The sequence below is a fragment of the Canis aureus genome, chromosome 31 (genome assembly GCF_053574225.1).
Source record: "Canis aureus isolate CA01 chromosome 31, VMU_Caureus_v.1.0, whole genome shotgun sequence".
In the NCBI taxonomy this organism is placed as follows: Eukaryota; Metazoa; Chordata; class Mammalia; order Carnivora; family Canidae; genus Canis; species Canis aureus.
In genome coordinates this window covers 22,402,365-22,422,542 of record NC_135641.1, presented here as the reverse complement: position 1 = coordinate 22,422,542, position 20,178 = coordinate 22,402,365, and the positions used below count along the sequence as shown (strand labels likewise).

The 20,178-nt window shown below is 36.6% G+C and overlaps 1 protein-coding gene and 1 long non-coding RNA gene across 8 annotated transcripts in view; one reads left to right on the top strand and one right to left on the bottom strand.

Moving 5' to 3' along the window:
• Positions 1-20,178, bottom strand: part of VPS8 (VPS8 subunit of CORVET complex) — a 254,636-nt gene that overhangs the window by 67,617 nt on the left and 166,841 nt on the right. For all 5 annotated transcript variants that reach the window (XM_077879951.1, XM_077879954.1, XM_077879952.1 and 2 more), the window contains 5 exons: positions 16,433-16,522; positions 12,413-12,455; positions 8,819-8,922; positions 3,799-3,880; positions 3,358-3,440 (listed from right to left, as the gene is read on the bottom strand). In XM_077879951.1, coding sequence (XP_077736077.1) covers positions 3,358-3,440; positions 3,799-3,880; positions 8,819-8,922; positions 12,413-12,455; positions 16,433-16,522 — 402 coding nt within the window. The remainder of the gene's footprint in view (positions 1-3,357; positions 3,441-3,798; positions 3,881-8,818; positions 8,923-12,412; positions 12,456-16,432; positions 16,523-20,178) is intronic.
• Positions 15,380-20,178, top strand: part of LOC144302522 (uncharacterized) — a 113,568-nt gene continuing 108,769 nt past the window's right edge. For all 3 annotated transcript variants that reach the window (XR_013369417.1, XR_013369418.1, XR_013369416.1), the window contains exons 1-2: positions 15,380-15,501; positions 19,629-19,742. This is a non-coding gene — a long non-coding RNA (uncharacterized LOC144302522). The remainder of the gene's footprint in view (positions 15,502-19,628; positions 19,743-20,178) is intronic.

Genomic DNA, 20,178 nt, shown 5'->3' with positions numbered 1-20,178 from the left:
ATATTTCCAAGAACTCCACTTTTAGCGTTCTGCTTTTCTAACTCATTTCTTCCTAAAGTTCACATAGTTTCAAGAACTGAACTACCACTTCTGTGTTGACAACTTCTCAGTCTATGTCTCCACTTTTACCTCTTCCCATAAAGTCCAGTCTCATTATTTCCCAACTGCTCATTGTTAGTCACATGAAACATGAGTTCTTCTTGTATTCCCTCACCTCTAAACGTCAAGTGGATTCTATTAATTAATTTCTAAATCCATCTTCTCCTAGCCATTCTATGCAACTTAATTTACAAGCTTTGAATACCTCTTACATTCTGGGTATTTCTAGGCCTTTCATTCTCGATCCCTTCCAACTTATTCTGTATAACATATAGGCTGAATGATCTTTCTAAAGAGAAACATCATTCCATTATTCCTCTGCTTAAAAGCCTTTGATGAGATTCTACTAATTTTAAAATTAAATCCAAAGTCCTACCTTATGGTTCACAAACCAATTAAGAACATAGTCCCTGCCAGTCTCTCAAATTTCAGCTCCGTGACTCACCTTTATTCTTGTCCTATGTTCCAAGCATATTTAACACTTGCAACTCCTCCAAATGTACCATGTTTTACCTCACATTCTTTGTATATATAGTTCACTCTGCTTAGAATAGTCCTATCTCGTTTTTTTTTTCCCCCTGATTCCTATAAGCTATTTAAGATTCAGTTCAGACATTTCCTCCTCCAGGAAATCTTCCCAAATTCCCCAGTCTGTTTCAGACAGATACTTTTATTGTTACTCCTTTGACTAGATAGATTCAGAAGCCCAACTCATTCTAACTTATTTAAAAAACGTAACTATTGTAAAGATACTGGTCTGTTTCAAAGATCCAAGCAAAGGAATACAAGTGAGCCTTAAGAACTATAATGAGGGACTCAAATGCCACCAGGGTTTCTGTGTTATCTTCTCTTCGTGTCTTGAATCCTCTCATGGTTTCTTCTCTTCTTCGTGCATCTTGTCTGTTCTTCTCTTTGAGTGTCTGCTTTACTCTTCTCTTCCTCTCTGTAATTTTACTTATTTATTATTTTTTAGTATTTTAGCCCACTTGGTAGGAAAGTAGTCACTGTCAGCTGCTGAACTTTGTACCTTACATACACAGAGACCCCAAAAGAGACTCATTTGTCTTTTTCAAGTCCAGTTCTAAAATTTCCTGACTGGCCCTGCTTGGGCCAGTTGGTCATCCTGAGTTGATCTAGTACAGTCAGGTTCCTGCTGTTGTAATTGCACGGACTGAAAGTGTAGGGATGAAGTTGCAATCACCCTTTGTGAGGTCACAGCAGATAATCCTTCAGATGGCCACTATTACTTGCTTAGAGCCCAAAGAATAGTTACAACAGAACATTTTCTGTCTCTTAGAAGAGCTCTTTTAGGACAAGAGCTAAGCCTTTCATCTACCAGGAAACAACCAAACAAGATAATTTATAATTAATAAACTAGTTAATTCCTCAAAAGACCAGGCACTGAAACAACTGTAAAGCTTACATGATAGAATAGGAAAGAGCATAAATCAGGAGGCGAGAGACTTTGGTGGTAGCCAGGTTCTGCCGCTAATGGCAGGCCAAGTACTAACTTTTCTACACTTCAGTTTCCTTCTTCATCAATAGAAATTTCTATAGTAGCCCTGCCTACCTGAAAAGATTGTTGTGAGCTTCAAATGAGATACTGTGAAAGCACCTTGAAAAAAATAAAAATCTCTATACAAATGTAAGGTAGAGTCATTATTACAGTAATCACAAATGTGCAGATAAGGAATTTAAGAAATAGCATACCCTCCTGACTAGTGGGAGTAAAAGTGGAAGGTACCTTTTCTACCACTAAAGGTAGAAAATGATAAGAATATAATTAAAATGAATGCCAAAAAAATTAAAAAATAAAATGAATGCAAATATAACTCAAAATAAGATGAAGATTTTCTTATATCAAAAGCCTTCAAGTCAGGAGCCTTGAAAAACAAAATTTTTAAAAATCGCATGCTTTTGCCAACAGAAAAGTTGATTTTTGTTTATTATAGTTTATGTATCCAAGTGTGGTTAAAGCTCCACATAAAGCAAAACACATATGCTGAGAGAAGCCACTTTTGACTTTAAGATTTCATTTTTTCTAATTTACTTGATAAATTATTTTTGCCTTGAGATACTACTTTACATATAATTAAAAACTATGACTAATATATTCTAAAATGGATATAAAATAAGTTGTCTATATCAAAGAATTTTCCAACACATAAGAAGGATCAATTGTAGTAATACATGTGAAGATACATAAACTGTGAGGAGAGCCTACATAAGCAGCAGTCTGTATCAGTGAAGGAAGGCCTAGACGCTTAATACAATGCAAGTAGAGCTTGGTGAGTCTTTTTTTTCTTTTTAACTTTATTTATTTATTCATAGAGACAGAGACAGAGAGAGAGAGGCAGAGACACAGGCAGAGGGAGAAGCAGGCTCCACGCAGAGAGCCCGACGTGGGACTCGATCCAGGGTCTCCAGGATCACGCCCTGGGCTGCAGGCGGCGCTAAACCGCTGCGCCACCGGGGCTACCTGAGCTTGGTGAGTCTTAAAGAGAACTGCCAGGGACATTCTTGATGGGAGAAAAATCATTTGAGAATTATAAAGATCAATGGCATCAAGATCAATGTTTTGTTTTGTTTTGGTGTGTGTGTCTATGCTGCATACAGTGAAGGAAGACAAAATGCATTCTAAGGTAATTCCTGCTGTTTCCCCAGGAATGGTCACAGATTTTAAAAAAAATAGATCATAGGGTATTTTTAGTGTTCTTTTGATGATGTTGGGAATGTTTGGGCCTTTTGCTGAAGAAAACAGGATGAAATGTTATTTCCTACCAAGGCTTTGGACACAAAATTGGGTAGAATTTAGAATGGGGATGAGCCTTGGACATGAAAAAATTTTTTTTACAATGAGTTAAAAAACCTAAGTTACAACCAATGATTAGGAAATGCCTATCTTAATTTGTAGGTTATCTCTTTTTTACGCTAAGAATCACAATTAGTTGTAAATAAATGGTGATTCCTTCCAGTTGGCACATAGAGAGCCTATGTATCTGACTCTCAAGATCACAGTGGACATGTGAAGGCTGCACACCCTCACTGAAGGTTGCCAGTGTGCGCCAGGCAAACCCACACTCATGCTGCACCAGGAAAGGTTCAAGTATGATGGTCATAAGTTATATATTAAGCAATGTCCAAAATCATCTGCATTACTCTCGAGACTCATTTAACATTAGCTTAATTTGTTTGTTAAACATAACTAAAATATTATTTGAAACTGATCAACATTGAATTTTTTCCCCTTTAACTCACCTGTAAGATTCTTTGCAAGATTGATGGAAGAGCAATAAATGCTGCCATGCTGTTTAGAACTTGCATGGTCAAAGATTTCAGAGCTGTTATAATAATAAAATATTAATATTAATGTTAGTTTAAAATAAGAGCTTTTGGGTTTTCCTACAAGTGAGTAGAAAATAGTGGATTTATATAGCTTCCTAGAAGCTTAGCTAACCAGGGCCAGTTGGATGTTTTAAAGTTAACTGCTGATAAGTAACAGCAAAGCTACTATTATTATTCAAGACAAATGACAGATCTGGTTCCATGGAAAGCACTGCACATGAGGTTAACACTGTACCATGATCTCATTAAGAAAAAAACAGTAAGAATATGATACCAGGAAAAAGTATCATAATGATAATTCTTAGCAGATAAAAATTGGTGATGGTATAGGTGGACTCTGATAAAAGTAATTACCTTCAGGGTGTAGATGAGGCGCAGCTGAACCAGACAGCTTCTGAGGAGCCATCATTGCCTCCAATAATGGAAACCAGAGTGCCTACAATGTCAGAGGAAACCAAAGCATTCTATTATTTTTAAGATTAACATCAGAATAGTGTTTTACAGGTTGAGATGTACCTCTCACGTACATTTACTTGTAAACATTTTAAAGAGAAAAGACAGAACACTTGACTAGGAAAAGATAGTAAGAAGCAACAGCCACAGCTAAAACAGTTATCTTGACCATGCACCTTGGGAAAATAAAGAAACAGGTTACGTAAGTCTAGACCCTGGGGAACTACAATCTTCTGTGTCTCAGGAAAAGGCATGTTCAAGGAGACGGAGCAGGGCCTCCAGTCAGATTCTTATATACTGTGCTATACATGCATCACTGAGCAAGTCTAAATAAATAATCCTATGTACTGTGGGAGAAAAACAGAGAACTACCCCCTCCACTAGTTTACCACTTTCTCTTTCTCTTCAGTCATGTCAAGCAAGAGAAATGAATAAAGGTTACTCAAAGTTTTCCCCTCTGTCAAGCACTATTTTGTATTCCCTTAGTCATCACAGACCAAGAGGTAGAAATTAATATTATTTCAATTAACATTTCCAACCACATTAGGAGATAAATTAATAGATTTATTTATTCCTATTATGTTGGGTCCTGAATTAAATGATTTACACACTTTCTCATTTTTTTAAAAAATTTACTTATGAGACAGAGAGAGAGAGAGAGAGAGAGAAGGGCAGAGACACAGGCAGAGAGAGAAGCAGGCTCCATGCAGGGAGCCTGATGTGGGACTCGATCCCGGGACCCAAGGATCATGACCTGAGCCAAAGGCAAATGCCCAACCCCTGAGCCACCCAGGAGTCCCCACTTTCTCATTTCAATCTCATAACAGCCTCATACAATAACCATAATCCTCACTTGAGATAAGAAACTAAGGTTTAGAAAAGTAATTTGCCAAAGATCACACTGCCAGTAAACTAGTACTCTGACTCTAAATTTTGTGCTCTTCCTTTTATTGGGGGAGTTGGTGGGTGGGTAAATCTTTAAAATCAAACTAATACATGTTTAAAATTTCAAACATGGTTTCTTGTTGGACAATAAGCTATTCCTGCAAACATCTGTGAGTCATGAAGAAAGGTCAGAGCAGAGCTAGAGTGGTTATTTACAGAAAAGGGCATGTTCTGTACTCCACTACCTAACCCTGTACAAGTCCTATGGCAGTGGAGATATGAGAGGCCCCTTAAGATAGGCTGTGGGTCCAGCAACTTTTCCACTAGGTGATCTCCCAACTGAAGAGCTCTACTAGGAAGCCTTTATCTGCTCCCATTTAAGGTTTGGTAAGGCCAAGATTTTATACTGATAACTTCTAATATATTTCTTTAAGTTCTCAAGATACTGGCAATTTTTTCTTTTATGGAAATTTTAATTTATTTTATTCAGTACTTATGAACTTTTAGTCTTGTATTTTATTCTTAGATAGCTTTACTTAGCTTACCTTTTAGTCTCCTAACTTTAACTTGTTTTTATAACATTGATTTGTGTATTTTAATTGTGTAATTTATTTTATTTATACTTTTTTGTTTTTATATTATGTTTATAAATTTGATTTTTAAATTTTTAATTTAATCCAGACAGTTTAGAAGAATTACCTTTGTAAAGATTAACTGTTTCTTGACTCTAAGTGGCAGACTATGGGAAGCATGGTTGTTGAGGTAACAGTCATGGGATATGTCATACTCTACACAGAGGAATTATTCTTCTTTAATTAAATCTCCACATGAACCATGCCTTGAGAGCAACACAACTAAACCCAAATTCCTTGCTCATGTTATGTAATAAACAGCTTTCTTTTCAGGGAATTATATGTATAACAAAGCCAAACCCTTTGTTATACCGAACCACTGTACCTTAGGGCAGCCCCATAAACAGATATACAAAGGTAGGACAGGTAAAGATTCACAGATTCACAGAGATTCACAGGTAGAGATCCTTGAGAAAGGATTAACAGCCCAACTGCCTGCAATCTGCTTTAAGTAAATACTCATAATGTTAAATCTTGCCCTGACATCTTATGGAAAGAGATATTATAAACAGTCCATTGTCAGTCTTTCAAATACGTCAAATCTTCTAGTTAGTTGAGTGTGGCAACAGATAGTTTTCACCCTCTCCAAAACAAAACAAAAACAAAGAAAAGAGAATTAAGATAAACAACCATTAAAATCCCCCAAGCTTAATGGTTGGTAGTCTATAAAAATCAGCCCAGCATTTTTCACACAAGACAGTATTTACATACAATTTATATTAAAATAGTGTTATTACAAAACTTGTTCAGAAATGAAGCAGAAACCAGTTGTTGGAGGGTGAGGCCACACAGAGAGTGGTGCGTGTATATGTGTGTGTGTCTCTAAGACAAGGAGACAGACAGACTTCTCTTATAAGCAGCCAGTGAATGGTGTACTAACACAGAGAAGTGAAAATTTCAAAGGATAGGAAGAAGTCTAACGTCTAATATTTTTATTAAAACAAATTCCAACTGAGACAAAAAAATAAATTTTCCTTTTACCACATCAAAAGAAGCATTGTTCCTGTCTCTGATTAAGAGATACAGAGCTCAAAAATAGTCAGAATATTCCCTAGAGTTCTGGAGGCATGGATTTTTTATAACTAACTCTACCATTAATGCATTTGAATCTGGACATATTTCAGCTTATGTGAACCTAAACAGCCCCACTAATAAAACATAATTATCCTTTTTCCTTAAAATTTCCATGAGAAGATAGAAGAGTATCAAATAGACATTGGAGAGGAGATGGAAGAATTGAAAAGTGAAAAAGACTTAGAATTAAATATGCATGAACACAGCTTAAAGAATTCTACTCTTTTATGTTTATCAAAATATAACCACGTCCAAATATAGCTAGTCAACCAAAAGATAAATGAAAATAAAAACTTAGGAATGGAAAACTCATGGTGCAAAAGGACTGCTGAAAAGCCATAATTCATTTTCAAAAGATTAAACAATTTATGGGAGTTGTGGACCCTGAAAAGAATGTATGTGTTATTAGCCTTGATGAAGTAAAATAAAAAAATTACTTAAAACTAAGAAGGATGGAAAAGACAGGTTGCAGCCAGCATGAGTTCACACAAAGTTCTTTACTGGCTTGGGAATGCAGATATTATAAAAACTGAAATGTAATTATAAACAAATAATTCCAATCTATTATAGGTATTAAGATTCTTTTTTAAGCTGTAGTGAAAATCTATTAAGAGATAGTATGGTCAAGAAATATTCATTTGAAATTCAGAAAGCTTCCTGAGTTTGAATACTATATTTGTAAAAGCAAACATTATCCGATCCAACTTTTCTAAAATTATGTCAACTTAGGCAGATAACTGGTCACCAAACGATGGTCACCAAATGATAATGATGGTGATTTCTGGGGGACAGGATTTTACAAAGTAAATTGTAAAAACATATTTTTCTGGGTAACCTTCTGTATTGCAGGTTTTTTTTTTTTTAAAACTTTTATTTATTTATGATAGTCACACAGAGAGAGAGAGAGGCAGAGACACAGGCAGAGGGAGAAGCAGGCTCCATGCACCGGAAGCCAGACGTGGGATTCGATCCTGGATCCCCAGGATCGCGCCCTGGGCCAAAGGCAGGCGCTAAACTGCTGCGCCACCCAGGGATCCCTTGCAGGGTTTTTATTTTTATTTTTTTTAATATTTTATTTATTTATTCATGAGAAAGAGAGAGAGAGAGAGAGAGGCAGAGACATAGGCAGAGGGAGAAGCAGGCTCCATGCAGGGATCCCAATGTGGGACTCAATCCTGGGTCTCCAGGATCACACCCTGGGCTGAAGGCGGCGCTAAACCACTGAGCCACCCGGGCTCCCCTATTGCAGGGCTTTTAAAAATAATGAGTATATCACACACAAAAATTTTTTTAATAAAGAAAAAAATCTACATCTATTATGTAAATGTGCTTGTTGTACACAATTTATTTTCTAAAGGGTTTTCGAAATTTATGGCCTTAAAAAAATCCTTGACAAAAACGTAAAGTAGAAATTTACCCAACTCAAAAAAACCAAACTTTATTATTTTCATTGTAATGTGTATGACTAAAAATATACCAAAAATTTGCCTCACTTCCCATTTCAGAAACTCAGGAAGAGAAAGGGGCTAGGTGGTGCCAAGTGAGAGGCTGCAGCCTGGAGGGGCAAGAGTTATGATGCCATATCACGCTGCAGCTTTACTTGTGAAAACTGCAGCAGAACATGGCTGTCAAATCACATCTCGCCCCCTTAGTTTCTGCCTCACTGCTTTAACTCCCACCTGTACCAGGTGCTCAGCCATACCTCCTTCAGTTTTGTGCTCTTCCTTTTGGCAGTCTGGAAATCTGTTACAGCACTGGTTCCAACCTTGGCTGTATAGTGAAAGCCTCTGGGAAGCTTTAATGCTGGGTACCAACCCAGAGACTTTCATTGTTCTGGGGTGCAGCCTGAGTGCTGGGATTGTCTCAAAGCTCCCCAAGTGACTGTAATGTGCAGCCAGGGTTGAGAAACTACATCACAGCCTTCTTTGACCTCTTCTAGTTTTCTCTGTATCCCCTGAGGGTTTCCCTCCAGCTCCTAACACTCATTTTCCTCCAGAGAGGATAGAAGAGATGATAAATGACGACACATTCACAGAATCACTACACAGAATACACAAAATCTCAGTCCAGAGGGAACAAGGACATCTAGTATTCATGCGCTTAAATTCTGCAGCACAGCCAGATCTAGGAACATAAAGCCTTTTGTCAGAACAAAGAGGACAGGCACTCCTCACAATAACTTTAGGAGGCTTATACTCCTGGGAGCACTAAACAGTGATTAAAATTCAGCTGAATTAAGCTCAGGTGGCTGAAAGGGCAGCAGAAATAGGATTAACTCCTAATTTCAGATCAGAACAGACTTTTATATGCCTAAGGAGTCATTCTCCTACCTCTCGTTGCTGCTGGTTCAAATTATGTGAATTTCTCTGGCAAAGGGCAATTGTCTCTACCATGGTATCTTCAACATCCTTCAGTGAGAGATCTTCTTTGGATTCTGTAGATTCAGAAAAATTATTAATAACACTTAAGGATATATTACTGATAATCCTTAGAGCTTCTGTAAAAAATTAAACTATTTTTTCTTTACATGATAGAAAACTAGTGCTATGTAATCTTCCATAAGCATGATACCAGTGCTTAGCTTACAAACAGATAATTTTGTGCAACAGGAGTTCCCATGTAAATGCCTGACATTGACAGGACATATAAAGCACATCATACGTCACATTTTAATATCCTTTAGCCATGGAACAGCCTTGATCATCTGTTTGTGGGTTAACAGAAAGATTACCTTTCACCTTTCTTGCTCTATCATTTCTTCTTCTATTTCTTAGAGAGATGTAAGTATTCCTCCAAGATACTATCTTAGGCCCCCTCCTTTTTATTTTTCAAAAACTTCAGTTCCTCTTTTGATTTCAACTCCAGGTCATCGCTAATAACTTCTGAATATACACCTGCAGCCCTTATTCCTTTCATAATCTGTAGGGTGAACTTCCCACAGACTCAAAGCTCTCAGATCTTCCATCTCTACATGGAGGTCCTGCAGGGACCTTGAGTTCATATGCGCAACACCCAACCCATTTCTGTCACTTTAAATCTGCTCCTCCCCCTTCCTAAACTAGGTTAATGAAATTGTCATCTCTAGGTCAGTTTGTAAATCTTCATCATCCCTGATGCTCCCTTCCCCCCAACCCCACAGGTCCAAATAAATTGCCACTTCTGTTGATTCTACTTCCAGGCCCTCACATGCCTTTACCCTGTGGTGCTCTTCACCTCGTGTGTACTACAAAAACAACCTCTTAATTAAACTTCTGACTTCTAAAGCCTGCCTCTCTCATTCTTTTCTACACTGTCACAAGTCAGTCCCATCCAGAAAAATCATTAAAGGCTTCAAATTTTTAAAAATAGAACATAAGTAAACCTCTGACCCTAAGTAAACATTGTAACCATTTGGCTCATCTCACCCTCTATGCTCTAACACAACTGCACTCTCAGCCTGAGGTTCCTGGCCAGGCACTGTCATATTCATGTTCTCCTCAGCCCAGACTCCTCTTCCTTGCTTTTCCTTTTTTTTTTTTTTTTTAAGTTTTTTTTTTAATTTTTTTTATTTATTTATGATAGTCACACAGAGAGAGAGAGAGAGGCAGAGACACAGGCAGAGGGAGAAGCAGGCTCCATGCACCAGGAGCCCGACGTGGGACTCGATCCCGGGTCTCCAGGATCGCGCCCTGGGCCAAAGGCAGGCGCTAAACCGCTGCGCCACCCAGGGATCCCTTCCTTGCTTTTCCTATCAAACTCTTATTTGTCATTGCAGTCTTACTACAAATGTCACATCTTCCACAAAGTATCTTTGATTCATCAGTTACAAATCATTCCCTAATTTTTCACAACCTTTTGCCATTCTCACTGTATCTTTTTTATAATACTTGATTCTTCCAGCATCCAAAATTTTTATTTACATATCTGTCTCTTTCACAAGACTATAGCTCTTTGGGTAAGGGCTGTGTTTTAGCCATCTGTGTATAATCCACACTGGCATAGTGTCTTGCAATTAGCAAATCCTCCAAAATTCTCAGCCACACAAGAAAATTAAATATGAAAGTAAATAGTTGACATGAGACTATTACTGAGAAATTTATCTTCAAAGATATTTAAATTAAAAGAACTGGCTTCTCTACACTATCACTTGCAAAACACTATAGTGATTCTGGGGAAACATTCTTCTTTTCCCCCTAATCTCTCATGTAGTATCTGTAAAAATTATTCTAACAACAAGAAAAATATCATAAATGCAATAAATCTAACATAAACTGACTGAATAGAGGCTGACAATACAAAAATCATAATTAAATGTTTAGCTGAACTAAACATGGAAAGGTCAACCAACTGTTTACCGAGGTTCCAAAAAGATGCCGTATAATACAAAATGATCCAGATACAACACAGACCCTATCACCTAGGACCTAACTATAGAAAACACAGATAAATAAGTAATTTATAGAAAATTAGGGTAAAAGAGTTTAAGGAAATGTGTGGGTCAAGGGTATCTAAGAAATGTGCTGATATGTTAAAGAGGTAGGACAATCTAAAATCACCTATCAAGTGAACTTTGCTAGAGTTATTTTGAAAATTTCAGTAAAGTGAAAAAAAATCATCCTATTGAAAAAGTGGGCAAAGGACTTGAATAACCACTTCTCCAAAGAAGATAGACAAATAACCAATGATACTCTACAGTACTAGTCAATAGGAAAATGCATTTCAAAACCACAATAAGTTACCCCTTCACACCCAGGAGGATGGCTACTATCAAGAAAACAGAAAAGAACAAGTGTTGGTGAGGGCTTAGACTAACTGGAATCCTTATGCACTGCTGATAGGAACATACAATGATATGGTCATTATAGGAAAAAGTGTAACAGCTGCTCAGAAATTAAAAAGAGAATTACTATTTAATATAGCAATAACACTTTTGGGGATATGCCCTGAAGACATGAAGGCAGGGTCTCAGGAAGCTACTTGTACAGGCATGCTCACAGCAGTATTCTTCACGATGGTCAAAAGTGACCAAAGTGTACACTGACAGACAAAAGGATACAAAATGTGGTACATGCATAAAATGAAATTTTATTTAGCCCTTTTAAAAAGGAATGAAATTCTGACACATGCTACAACATGGAGAAATTGTGAAGACATTGTGCTAGGCCAGCAAGCCAAATAGCAAAGGGCAAATGTGGGATGATTCCAGTTACATAAGGCACCTCATCAAACTCAGAGAAGTCGGAGAAGAGAACGGAAGGTGCCAGGGATGGACCGGGGACAGGGAAGGGGAGTAATTGTCTCACAGGCACAAAATTTCAGTCTGGGAAGTTGAAAAACTTCTGGAGCAGGATAGTGGGGATAGCTGCACAACAGTGTCAGTGTACTTAATGCCACTGAACTGTACACTTAACAAATGGTTAAAATGGTAAATTTTGTGTTAATATATATTTTACCACAATTTAAAAAAATGAATATTTTCTAAAATATCAAGGAAAATAATGGGATTTTTTGTCTGTGACAAGGCCATCTAAGATTCTACACTGTCAAGTTTTACTGCTTTGTGCTAAAAATTATATAAATTTATTAGAGAAACACTGGCTATTACTGATTAGAAACTGATTTGCTATTGCTTAGTATGTTCTAGTAATTTTTAGGACATTAGTTATATACTTTATATATAACCAAAAACTGGCACAGAAAAAGAAAAATCAGTATCACTGAAAAGTGCCTACTTTTCTATACCTTGAACTCCACTGACAACTGTCATCAAAAACCACAATGGTTTACATGATTTCCTATTATGAGCTCTTGAAAATCAGCTGAAACTGGAATCAGTGTTAAAGTATTTGTAATTATTATTTAATAAAAACAGTTTGTTAGACAATATCTTTTAAAACACAGAGTCCATGGGAAGAAATAATTATAAGTTATACTCAATAACTTACTTTCATCTTGATGTGTTATTTCTTGAAGTTTGCTCTGTAGCCTCTAGGAGGTAAAAAAAAAAAAATGCAGGCGGTAAAAAGAACACTGTTATCTAATCCACAAATATTTGAACTAACATATTTTAAAGGAAAAACCTGAAGAAACAACAGGGTTAAGAAAAATGGTCTCTTACTGTCATTCAGAAGAGAATTCTTGCCTATATATAAAGCATAGCTAGCAGTGTTGGACCCAAATATCAAGTGTCACTTATCCTGCCTCATTTCTGCTTCTGTTGTACCATCATACAGTCATCAGTGACATTTTCTAGGCACAGTGATAAGGAGTAGGATTTATCCAGACTTTGAGTAAACGAATAAAATTCACATTGGGCTATGAGAAAAAGGAGTGAGTGGGAATAAAAGAATATATGTCTGTCTTCAGAGCACAGGGCACAGCCTTGTATGTGACAGCTCTATGTAACTGGCAGTGTCCACTGCTCTACCAAATACTAGATCCTTAGAAGGCCTTAACTGATTTTCCAAAGGCTGCTGCTTTTTTTTTTTTTTTTTTAATTTGTGTTAGAGAGACAGAGAGCATAGGGGTACCAGCAGAGGGAGAGGAAGAAAGAGAAACTCAGGCAGACTTCCTGCTGAGCGAGAAGCCCCATGTGGGACTCGATCCCACAGCCCTGGGATCATGACCCAAGCCAAAAACAAGTTGGATGCTTCTTAACTGACTGTAACTACCCAGGTGCCCCTCAAAGGCTTCTTCTTCTTCTTCTTCTTTTTTTTTTTTTTTTTAAGATTTTATTTATTATTTATTCGTGAGACACACACACAGAGAGAGAGAGAGAGAGAGAGAGAGAGGCAGAGACACAGGCAGAGGGAGAAGCAGGCTCCATGCAGGGAGCCGGACACGAGACTCGATCCCGAGTCTCCAGGATCACGCCCTGGGCTGAAGGCAGCACTAAACCGCTCAGCCACCCAGGCTACCCTCAAAGGCTTCTTAATATACACTGAGGCTGACCTTAATATATCCCTTCTACTCCAAATATGCTTCTCTTCTTGAGGTCCATTATAAGCTAATAAAGTAAAGCTAAAAATCATACAACTTTCATTAACCACTCCCTCTTATTCCTTCCATACCATATTCAAATTTTGATCAGTAGTTTTCAGATCTAATCCTCTCCCCATTCTACCACCACCACTACCCCCAGCACAAGCCTCATAGATTCATATTTGTACTATACAGCCTTGCAAGTACTCTATGCTTCCTCCCCAAATTTTACCTCCCCCTTCTTTGTAGGGTACTCCCATCCTCCTACAGTTACCAGAGCAGTCTTTATGAAATAACATCATGTCAGTTCTTTTGCTTAAAAACCTTTAGTTGATCCTGTGTGACAACAAATTGTGCTAACTCTTTACAGTGTCCTATAAAATCTTCCCAAATGTGGACCAGCCTCTGCTTCTAGCCTGGCCTGTCTATACATTGATAGTGGAGCCCTAACAAAGCTGCTAGCTTCTCTCCTAGCAGTTCATATTTCTTTGTATTCCCATGCCTTTGTAAATGATGGTCTTATTCCCTGCAAGGGTATCCTGCCTCTCTTTCCCCCATCCATGCCAGGAATACTTTTATTTATCCTTTAAGAATAGACTCATAGTACTGTCAATAAATAAAGTGCAAGTAAAAAAGAGAGGTAGAGGTAATTTATACATTAAAAGAGGTTGAGAGGGGATCCCTGGGTGGCTCAGCAGTTTAGCTCCTGCCTTCAGCCCAGGGCATGATCCTAGAAACCCGGGATCGAGTCCCATGTCAGCCTCCCTGCATGGAGCCTGCTTCTCTCTCTGCCTGTGTCTCTCATGAATAAATAAATAAAATCTTAAAAAAAAAAAAAAAAAGAGGTTGAGAGCCTATGCAAAGTCTCTGTAGAATATTCTTCCTGGCCTGTTTTGTGATTATATAGCTAGAAAAAAAAAACTAGAAGCCAATATGGAACTTTAAAAAAATATATATAAATAGGATTTCTCTAATCCTTAGTTAGATGACAATATTTAAAATCACTGAGATAATTCTTCACACCCATTAAAATGGCAACTATCAAGAAAATGAGTGGGAAAAATTAGAGAGGGTGACAACAAAACATGAGAGACTCCTAACTCTGGGAAACGAACAAGGGATAGTGGAAGGGAAGGTGGGCGGGGGGATGGGGTGACTGGGTAACAGGCACTGAGGGGGGCACTTGATGGGATGAGCACTGGGTGTTATACTATATGTTGGCAAATCAAATGCCAATAAATAAATTAATTAATTACATTAAAAGAAAAGAAAAGAAAAGAAAATAGACAATAACAAGTGTTGGAGAAGATGTAGGGAAATTAAAACCCTTGTGCACTGATGATGAGAATGTAAAATGATGCAGCCGCTATAGAAAATAGTATGGCAGTTCTTTAAAAATTAAAAATAGTATTATCATTTAGTCCAGTAATTTTATTCTGGTTATATGCTCAGAAGAAATGAAAGCAGGGTCTTGAAAAGATATTTGTACACTCATGTTCACAGCTGTATTATTCATAATGGTCAAAGTATGGAAGCAATCCAAGTACCCATCAGTGGATGAATGAATAAACAAACTGTGGCATATACATTAAATGGAGTATCATTGGGACACTTGGGTGGCTCAGTGTTGAGTGTCTGCTTTTGGTTCAGGTCATGATAGTGGGGTCCTGGGATCAAGTCCTGTATCAGGCTCACTGCTAGGAGCCTGCTTCTCTCTCTCTCTCTCTCTCTCTCTCTGTGTCTCTCATAAATAAATAAAATTAAAAAAAAAAAAAAGGAGTATCATTCAGCCTTAAAACAATGAAATTCTGGCATATGCCACAACAAAATTTAAAGACTTTATGATAAATATACTGTGTGATTCCACGTATATGAGGTAATCACATTCAAAGGGTCAGAAAGAATGGTGGTTGCTAGGCGATGGGGGGAGGGAGATGAGGGGGTTATTATTTAATGGGTACAGAGTTTCAGTTTGGGAAGCTGAAAAAGTTCTGGAGATGGACAGTGGTGATGACTACACAACAATGTGAATATACTTAGTGCCAACAAAATGGTAAAATTTTTGTTATATACATTTTATAACAATTTAAAAAGTAGATAAAAATTTTTGTGAAAAATGGACAGAACGAACACCAATTGTTGGTGAGAATGTGTAGCAACTAAAACTCTTATTCATTATTGGAAGGGACGTAAAATAGAATAACCACTTTGGAAAGAGGTCTGATAATTTCTTACAAAACAATATCTATTCCTATCTTATGACCCAACAATTCTACTCTTTGGTATTAACTTCAGAAAAATGAAAACATTTGTGTACAAGAGTAGATCATGGTAGATTCTTAATAGTCAAAAACTAGAAATAGCCCAGGTATCAATCATCAAGAGAATGGATAAACTATAATATATTCATACACTTAAGTATTACTCAGCAATAAAAGAAACAAAGTCCTGATACATCTCAAAAGTATCATGCTGAAAGAATTGTACAAGAGTACCACTAGAGGACTCCATTAATATGAAGGCATAAAATAGGTAAAATGAATGGACAGTGAAAAAAATCAGAGAAGTGGTTATGTGTGGGGGTACAGAAGTGGATACCGAGTGTGAAGGAGCATGAGGAACTTCTTTTGGTGAAGGTAATGTTCTCTGTCTTGTTAGAGACTAGGGACATAGGTGCATGCATCTGTCAAAACTCAGCACATGACACACTTAACACTTGTGCACTTTACTGAATGTAAATTTCACTTTAAAAAAAAACATGAAAAAGAAATGTTGAGTTTTAGTCAATGACTAAACTCTAGTCATGATAAAAATATTCAGTGGTAAAATTTAGTACTGCCAAAACCTACTCTGACACACAAGAAATTAAAGACAGATGAAAACTTACACAATGTCGTATATCAATTATATCTCAATAAAAAAAGATGAGTTGATGAATAGAGGGCTGGAAAGAAAACGACAAAGCAAATATAGTAAAATATTACCTTTAGCATTATTAAGAAGGCACCATGAATATCTCCTTTCTTTTCTAATAGATAGGCAGTGACTTCATGAAGTTGATACTTTTGGGTAATCTAGGAAAGAAGAAAAGATAAAGATTTTTGTTCACAAATCTTGTTTGTGGATCCTATTTAAGGCCAAAAACTACATGACAAGAAATAAATCCACACCTCAATAGTACACTACTGTCTAATAGGAATTTTTTTACTTTCTAGTCTTATAAGTGGCCCATCTTGACGCTTAATTTAGCAGTTCTAACCAAACCATGTTTATTCACTTTTTTCTTCACTAATTTAAAATTATCATTTACATGCTTGAGTATATCCACTGGAGAAAAGGTAATATGTACACATATATAGGAATAATATAAATCAGAAAATATTTAGAACAAAATGGCAATGAAATACAAAATATCAACTTGTGAGATCTTAATAAACATCAATAAACTAAGAGTTTCTAGTAAGTAAAAGAAATATCAAACAAGCTAAGAAGATAAATGAAAGAGAGTAAGTGCAGAAAACAATACTGCTGAAAAGAAACAAAGGAGAAATAATACAGAGTTTAACCCCAACATAGTCTCTGAAAAGACCAATAAAGTAAAATAAGAAAATTAGCAATAAGAAAAAAAGGCACAAATAGTTAACATGTTCAAAGTAGATAAACATATGATCCTCTCAAATACAAAAAAAAAAAAGTTTGATAAAATGCAGTAAAAATTCTTTTTTTTTTTTTAAGATTTTACTTATTTATTTATGAGAGACACAGAGAGAGGCAGAGACATAGGCAGAGAGAGAAGTAGGTTCACTATGGGGAGCCTGATGTGGGACCCAATTCCAGGACCCTGGGATGAAGACCTGAGCCAAAGGCAGACACTCAACCACTAAGCCACCCAGGTGCCCCAATGCAGTAACAATTCTTAACAAAAACAAAAGACTCTTCACAAATTGAGAATGAAACTTTCTTAATAAAAACTATAAAAATCCTAAAATAAACACTATATTTAATGTAAGATGATAGACACATTGCCTTTTAAATCAGAAACAAGGCAAGAAGGATGCATACTGTCACTGCTTCTATACAGTAATATATTAGCTCCTAGAATCTGATAAGAGAGAGAAAACAGTGTAAGATTGAAAAGAAAAAAAAGAAAAACTACTTGTCTTGGAAAGTTAATATTGTCATAAAAAAAACTAGAAACTATATGAATGAAGGAAGAATTCAGATTCTTTTTGAGACAAAACAATGTACAAAAATTAATAACATGCAGCAGCAATAAAAAAAAGACGTCATTTCAAAAACTTTCACATTGGTAAAAAAATCTAAGTATCTAGGAACAAATGTAAGAAAACATATACAAGAATCTCGTATAACATATAAAAGTTATCGAAACCTCAACTAGAGAGCATAAAAGGCTTTTAAAAAGACAACCAAGTTCCTGAATGTGAAGACTCTACATTGCAAAATGTCAATCTTTTCTGAATTCATATATAAATTCGATGTACATATTTCAACAAAATCCCATAAGTAGTTTTTTTAAAGGAAACTGATTTGATATGGAATAGTAAGAGCCTGAGAACAGACACAGAATTTAAAGAAAAAGAATGAGGGAAGCCTTTTTTTTTTTTTTTCAAATAATATACCTTATTATAAAGCTATATTAATTAAAATATGTGGTATTGGTATAAGGAAAGATATGACCAAATGAACAGAACAAATCCCACAAATAGAGCCATGTCTATCTGGGAGTTTGGTATACAGCAGTATGGCATTATGAATCAGTGTAAGGATACCAAAATACCACATGGACCACTGGTTATACACAGGGAAAAAAAATGTATAAACCCTCCCCTGATCTGTTTACAAAAATAAATTCCAGATGGATTAAAAGCCTAAATGTAAGAAGCTAAACTATAAAACTTACATAAGAGGATATCTTTTATACCATCAAAGTAGAAAAGGAAATAAACTCACACACACAAATTTAAACCTTAAAGGAAAAGACTGATAACTTAAAAATAGAAGTCACTAAAAATCAATTTAAAAGATGTGTCACAACAGACCGGAAGAAGGCATCTCCAACACATAAAATCAGCAAAGGATTAGAAATGCAGAAATGAGAATTTCTACAAATTGTTAAGGGCAAAACTTCAGTAGAAAAATGGGCAAATGATATGAACAGATAATTCAGAGAAAAGAAAATCAAGAGAGTCACTGAACATATGGAACGATGTTCAATGTCACAAATAATCAATGATATCCATCACACTGTCAAAAATTAAGAAGTCTAAAAATGGGGGATCCCTGGGTGGCTCAGCGGTTTAGCGCCTGCCTTTGACCCAGGGTGCGATCCTGGAGTCCCGGGATCGAGTCCTGCGTCGGGCTCCCAGCATGGAGCCTGCTTCTCCCTCCTCCTGTGTCTCTGCCTCTCTCTATGTCTAACATGAATAAATAAATAAATCTTAAAAAAAAAAAAAAAGTCTAAAAATGCTAGAAATCAGCAAAAATGTGGGAAAACTGCAAATACCAAACACTGATAATGAGAATAGAAACAAACAGGTCGGGATCCCTGGGTGGCGCAGCGGTTTAGCGCCTGCCTTTGGCCCAGGGCGTGATCCTGGAGACCCGGGATCGAATCCCACGTTGGGCTCCCGGTGCATGGAGCCTGCTTCTCCCTCTGCCTGTGTCTCTGCCTCTCTCTCTCTCTGTGACTATCATAAATAAATAAATAATACCTTTAAAAAAAAAAAAAAAGAAACAAACAGATCAACTTGGCAGTAACAGTAGAATAAGCTACTCTAAGAATTCCACTTCCAGATAATTACTTAGAGAAACCTCACATGGGCACAGGAGATTGGTACAAAGAAGTATAACGTAGCATTGTTTATAATGGTAAAGGAATAGAAATAAAACCAATGTCTATCAATAGGGAAAGAAACTGGCATATTCATTCAATTGTTATTACATGACTATTAAAATGAATGAATTAGATCTACATATATAAATTTGATAAATTAAAACATGTAATAAAATATTTTTCAATAGGATATGTACTATATGATACTCTTAATACAAATTCTAAAAACACACAAGACTATATCATCCATTTCATAGCTATGTACATCTTATATATATAAGAAAAATAAAAAACATGGATGGGAATGATCCACTTTCCATCTTCAGGTTGGTGGTGACCTCAGGGAGAAGGGAACTGACAAATAAAGTGTGCTTTATTTCTATAACAACAAAGATCTGAAGCCAGTATGGCAAAATGTGAACATCTATAAAATTGGATTGGTGAGTATATATATATATTTGATATTTTGCACATTTCTATTTTATTTTTTTAAATAATAAATTTATTTTTTATTGGTGTTCAATTTGCCAACATACAGAATAACACCCAGTGCTCATCCTGTCAAGTGCCTACCTCAGTGCCCGCCACCCAATCACCCCCACCCCCCTGCCCTCCTCCCCTTCCACCACCCCTAGTTCATTTCCCAGAGTTAGGAGTCTTCCATGTTCTGTCTCCCTATCTGCACATTTCTATTTTAAGTATTTCACAATTTAAAATTTTTAGAGCACTTGGGTGGCTGAGTTAGTCAAGCATCTGCCTTCACCTCTGGTCATGATCCCAGGGTCCTGGGATGGAGCCCCACGTTGGGCTCCCTGCTCAGCGGAGGGTCTGCTTCTCCTTCTACTCTTTTGTCCTGCTTGTGATCTCTTTCTCTTT